General features: G+C 44.5%; 1 protein-coding gene across 1 annotated transcript in view; it reads left to right on the forward strand.

Annotated features, from left to right (window-relative positions):
- The first annotated feature begins 383 nt into the window (after positions 1-383).
- The window catches only part of RhoGAP100F (Rho GTPase activating protein at 100F), a 33,622-nt gene continuing 27,528 nt past the window's right edge, over positions 384-6,477 (forward strand). Inside the window, exons 1-2 of the mRNA XM_086971323.1 lie at positions 384-423; positions 1,171-1,460. Coding sequence (XP_086827449.1) covers positions 384-423; positions 1,171-1,460 — 330 coding nt within the window. The remainder of the gene's footprint in view (positions 424-1,170; positions 1,461-6,477) is intronic.

Raw genomic sequence — 6,477 nt, forward strand, 5'->3', positions numbered from 1 at the left:
TTCGCACGGCGCTTGTCATTAGCTGAAGTGTCGCCGAGGGCGAGATCTATGAAATCCACAATAGAGTACTACTAGTAATAATAGTATGTGACGAACGTCCACGCAGGCCGTCCCACAGGGGCATGTGGCCTTGTGCTCACACGGACGATAAGAACCAAACACATTTCTAATCAATTTTATTTACGTTACACAACAAACGTTCATCTGTATCATAAAGATATACTCAAGTATCTCTCGGTGATCTGCCTATGACCAAGTGCCCTCACTACCTTTAGCACAGAGTTCAGCTTTTAGCTTTTACTGACCAGGTTCATTTCGCTGCTACATGGCATATTGGACTTCGTTCTTTGCGCATACGTTGCGTGTTTCGAAAAGCTAACAATATGCTACAAGATGTAGCCGTTTACGCTTCGATGCACAAGCGTGTGTTGCAGCGCATCTTTCTACACTGAACGACGCTGATTGTGTGTTATCTCCCACGTACACTACTATCAATTACTGCGAATCGTTACCGTTACGATATGATCGATAAGCAGGCGCCACGAAAGCGTTCCCCGTACAGAATTTACGCTGATGAATAGTGTTGAAATTGCGTGCGATTTTCAAGAGCAGTCCGGAGCGTCTGGTTTACCTAAGCAATCAGCGATCGTCTTCGAACCCGACATTTCAGTGTTTGTTCAACTAACAATTGTAAGGACAGGAGATTTGAATGCACTTGGACCCGCCTACCAATTAATTAGCACGATTTCACAAACATCTTGCCTTATTTGTTACAGGACCACGCGGCCTTCTTTTCGAATGCTTGCATGCCACCATTTTGCCTCGTTCGATGAGAAAGCGTGCCGTAGAGCTACTGTTGTAGTTGAAGTTCGATGAGGTGTTTCAATTCTTCCTTCCAATCCCACATTGAGCTATTTTAGGTGTTACAAAAACATCGAATCCATACTCGATTTAGTACAGTGCCGAACATTGTTAAGGCTGCCTTAGGTTTTCACTCTATTTTGTCATTGTTAATCTATAGAAGAGTGCTGCTGTTAGGTACAGCTGGGCCAACGTGTTAATTTGCCTGGATGTGTGTTCTATTGATTGCGACTTAAAAAAGAATTGATCTTTTGTTCGCCGATTGGTCGTTGAGCAAATCTTCTTCGTCTGTTTGCACTCCATTTATAGGTCAGACAACAGTGATTACGGAGCAAAAGCTGAAGAATGAGCTGCTCGCTGACCAGTACCTTCAGGGCTCAGAGCACGCCGGAGCCAATGGCTCGTCGGCGCAGCTTCGTCTGCCGCAGTGCGGCCTGCAAAGCCCTCAACATCCGCAGCTCCAACAGCAGCCGTTCGGCAATCACGACGGACACCTGCAAGGACACCACGCCAACAGTTCTCCACGGCTGATCCCTCCGCTACATGACAAGTTCGCCCATCTTTTGGCCGATACGATGTTCTGCTGCGGGCGGAGAAAGGTTTGTCGAATAAATACGTCGTATATAGAAGCCGCTATAGAATTGGCCTATCAAAGCTGCAGATATCATAATTAACAGCATCGCGTATAGAAACATACGAAGGTTATGCAGTGGGAATTTTTTTATCATGCCGTCATTGACAAACGTTTTTACACGAAACATCTCAAGTCGCAACTGTAAAAAAACAAACACTATTAACCGTTCATGATAAAGATTCTCGATACGTTCTATCAACATTTAGCTGGATATCCCGAGCCATGTCATGCGAATTGACGGGAACTGGAGGTTCCATTGTGAGGCTGTTGAATCCGACGGTCCGGCGTAGCGATCTGAACATAGCTGTTAGCGATATTCAAGTAGGAATACTCTCGAGAGTCACGTGTCTATTTGAGGCTCCTTACGCTCATCTGAAGTACAAACTAGCAGAACATTAGCAAACGAAAAAATTCATTGTCGTCTAAAACCTGCACGTTTCTTGGAAATCATACCCGCCGCTCGTTCGATCAGAGTCACCAACTACGAGATTAAAGATAACGGATGAACTTCTGCCAATTTTAATTGTGTTTTAACATCGAAAAATTATGTGCAGGGCGTAAATTGGTAACGTTCTATAAAATGAAGATCGTACGAATTATATAAATGATAATTATATGCTCGTAAACGTAATAACCCTCATGCCTTTTGCCGCGATATAATAAGCAATGTCAGCTAAGACATAATACAATTTGTCCGTCTCTGTAAATCTGGAAGTGTCTATTATATTTGAGCTCGTTGTTACTGATCAGGTCAACCATCGCTATGTGCTTAACAGCAACATAAGAAACGCCCAGGGAAATAAGGCGCCGCAGGTAGTCTGTGGTATGAGTAGGATAGTATACATAGCCGCATTGGGTAGATCCATCGCAAATTTACGCCGAAAACCTTTTCAGGTTCCCATGAAATAGAAGCTAACTCACTACACAGGTAAGGTATTGGGTGCTTTCCAGCTTCGCTATAAAAGAATATCTTATTACTCACAAGTCAATAGCGATACTTTGCAATCGAATTAAGAAAAATTGAATGAGATTGAAAATTTCTAACCTGTTGATTTAGTTAGTATGTGGTTCCTTTTATTTTTGTTTTTACTTTTATTTTAAGGTTTATTTAACTACTGGTCAATACACATAGACGAAATCGAGGATCGTCTACTAGCCGTCACTATTATGTAGTGGTTAAATCGAGCAGGCCTCCTGGTCACGTTCGATAGTACGAACAGTCACGTACTGGCCTGTTTGTTTTAAATTGTTGAGCCTTTCTCTGCCTGTTGTCGTTGTTGTTGTTATTACTGTTGTGCTCATGTGAAGTGCGACAATAAGCTCAACAATGGAAGTACAAACGAATGATTAGAAAAGTGTTATTCAATTAGGCGTATGGGAATGTGCCGCGCATGTCCGCCAGATAAGAGAGACCTTAATGGACGTCACAAATAAGTCGATCTTCCGCGTCCAGCCCTGTCACTTTTTTCCATACGGCCTTGGGGAGTGTCGCTGTTAGCGACGATGCAGGACACGGCGGTACGCTCTTATGATGCTATACATACCGTATAAGAGTAGATAGTATTTGCTGGTAAAATGAGTTAAAGTTTTTCTAGCGTATGGCTCTGAGAACACGTTCATTTCCGTCTATTGAAGATGGTGTCTTTGCATAGCGGGCGGAACGGCAAGAGAATAGGAGCGGTAGGCTATGAAGAAGCAATAGGACAGAGTAGCTATGTAACCGGCAGGTTTAGCGGGTCTGCATTCATTCAGCAGGCGAGACCCTGCTGTTGTCATTGCGGCTACTGTGTAGGGACAACCATCTCTTGTCAGTTCCCCTGTGCTTGATTTTCTTTCCGAACCCTTGAATGTTGCTTGCCACAGTCGTGTTACATGCTCCCGCTCTGTTTATCAGATCGACCCGCAGCGATTGCTGGGTGGGCTCTTAGGTTTTAGCCGGCATTGGGTCCCCACCGAATTGTCCGATGGCACTAGCCGGACTTGGCTTCATCATATTGTTCCTTAAAGATGAACTGGCTGAGACTGGGAAAAGAAGTTGGTCAAGTTAAAGAGCTGGCCTAAACCAGGCCGTAGGCTAATGCCATTTGCCAAAGCCCGACGAGACCGAACAAGGCCAAGCAATACCAGCCAACTGAAACTGATGCAAAAGAAAACGGGACCGATTATTTGTCTTGGCTATCGAGCTAAGCCTGTCACGAAAGATAGTTAATATTGAACCAGAGTGCTAACTTCAGCCTCTCAGCACACGACGGAACGACGGAATCCTAGCAGGTAGCGAGGAAAGAGGAAGAAATTATCGTGAATTGGGGCACTCCAACATAAATTCGTTGAATGGGAAGGAAATGCATTGTGGGATAGCAACCTTGCGTTTCGTTTACTTATACTGCCGACGGCAGCAGGCGAGCTTCTCGTACTTCTGTTTTTTGTTTTCCTTTTTGCTAAAAAGTAACATGCACAGGAAATACTGAGGTTAAGCTACAACGAAAATCGGAAGTGGTATATTGCCGGTGACAGTGTGTGGCGTGAGTAGTTCATGCTTCGCTGTCAAAAAAACCACCGCTGTTTCATGCAAAGTAGCGTGCTGGTGGGCGAACGAAGGAATCATCCCCGATCGCTTCTTCCAGTATCGCAATAGAGTTCCTCATAGTTTCTTACAATGTAACCGCCCCTGTTATACTGACGGAGGTCTCTTAGAAGCCGCTGCTGTCATTCCGTAATCTATACGTACTCGAAAGCCGGTAAACGTACTTGCTCTGGATATTTTCACCTGACCGGGTGGAACGCCTAAGGGTCACAATACTGCGAAGTTATTACGAAGTGTCAAAGCTTCGGGCTGCAGGCCAGCGGTCTTTTTCACAATGATACTGCGATATGATGCTAGCGTTCCTTGCTATTGCCGACTATATTGATTCAGTTCCATGCCCCGAACAAGCCGGTTCTTTTTTTCTCGTGTGTCTTTTCGCCTGCTTAATATACTGATCTTAGCTTGTTGTTGTCGGGTGCTCACTTGGCTGTGTCGTATTCGGATCTGACTCAGGTTTATAAGATCAGATGAAAACCAGCCATTCGGATGAATCAGTACGCGGCCTACTTTCTTAACTCTACCGACGACTTAGCAAGTCTGCAATATGAGAACACGATAACGGTTATACTACGCTTGCATTACGATGGGGATCTGATATAGCATACCTCGGCCTCATGTGTCCACAGCCGGCACCCCGCCTTCCCCACCATGTTCACTCCAACTCGTAGATGTTTCAACTCACGATGTACTCTCCTAGAGACGGATTATTCGCCAATCGTTGTTTGTTTTGTCTGCACCACGTCTGGATTCAGTCTGGTCTGCCTAAGCCCCCTATCTATCCGTGCTACATATATATTTTACTGTAGAGTTGCTCGTGGAAAAGTAGTTTCGCAAGCGCAACGACCGCGGTCTTGAGAGAGATGATGGCGGTTGGAAGATCTAGCAAGCGATGAACACTGACGATAGACAATGACGTTGCCAGCACCCGGATCAGCGGACAAATTGGTACATGGTCCTGGATATCTTGTGCGACTGGGCGTACCGTTCAAGGTATCTCGAACAGAAAGTAAAAAAGGTAACATATAAGCCTAAGGCTACCGCTGTTGATATGACGACGAGTACAGCGTCAGGTTTAGTATTACCCTTTGCCAGCGCCTGATCCTAGCCCTCGCTGCTACTGTCTTATATCTACTTTTCAGACGCATTCTTGTTGCGCAGCACCAGTATAATTATCCAGCTGTCCTTTCTTACAAGATTCCTTACCTTCTGTTTGTCCTTCGTCAAACTTCTTTCTACCTGGCCACGTCTGGTTCCTTTAGTGAGTGATGGGTGGCAACAGCCGTGAGCCCTTTTCCTTTCCACCGTTAGGTGATGCCATATTGAATAGCCAATCCTAAGGACCACGTCGACGATAATACGATCCATTGCGTTATCGAGTAGGCGAACAATATTAGCAGACAATTGCAGGTGCGACGATTTATGAGGTGGCTGGAACATTGTATAGCTTTGTATTAGCCCTCGCGCATGCCGCTTTCTTTCGGTCAGCGCAGACAATGGGTGTTCACGCAGCCCAGCAGCCCGTCATCTATTTCTATTTGACTTTTCCATGTACCAACTTATAAAGGTGAAATTAAGATGTGGCCGATGATGTTGTTCTATTCAGACGAGAAGCGCCTACTAATCTTTAGTCCACCCGTCAACTTATTATGTCATCCCCTCGGCCGTCCCTATTCCGACGAGCAACAGCGCAGACGATATCGATGACAGTGGCGTGGTGACATATTGCACCTGTAACAACGGATGCCAATTGGTTGCATAAGGTAGTTATGCTGTTTTCCACTGGTATCTTTGGCACCGAATAAGCAAGTTGTCTGAACAGGGCTTAATTCCCAAAACTGATGTACATATTCATTTTCATTAGAGCTTACTCAGTTGAGACATTCAAGCCCCTATGATCTGTGCTGACTGGAGTTTTCAAATGGAAGCATTCCGTTACCGCAGCTAGTGGTAACCTGCTTTTAAGTGTTAGTAATCTGCTGCTCGCAGTCAATGGGCAGGACTGAGCCGCGAAGGTGGTCCTAGCCCACGAGATGATAGTTGCCTTTACGATTATTATTGCATCGTTCGTTCATGGTTCATTGCTTATTCGTTTAGACGTCTAAAGTGCTTGATTCTTATATGTTCAGCACCAATGAGTCCTGCAACATGTATTAATAGTAAAATAGTCCTATCGAACTAAGCCCACCCATCGCTTTACAATTGAAAGCTGAAGTTACATACAACAGAATAAATAGTACAATAATAACCCAGTATCAATATAACACACGAGCACTCCAAAACGCACAAGTTGGTATCGCCTGACATAAATCTCTTTGAACTGTTTAATCTGAATTTATTCTAAAGTACTATAACTGCGGTTTCCGGTAACTCCAGTTCATATTATTTATATATACATATA

Source organism: Varroa jacobsoni, unplaced genomic scaffold (assembly GCF_002532875.2).
Source record: "Varroa jacobsoni isolate VJ856 unplaced genomic scaffold, vjacob_1.0 scaffold_1186, whole genome shotgun sequence".
Taxonomy (NCBI): Eukaryota; Metazoa; Arthropoda; class Arachnida; order Mesostigmata; family Varroidae; genus Varroa; species Varroa jacobsoni.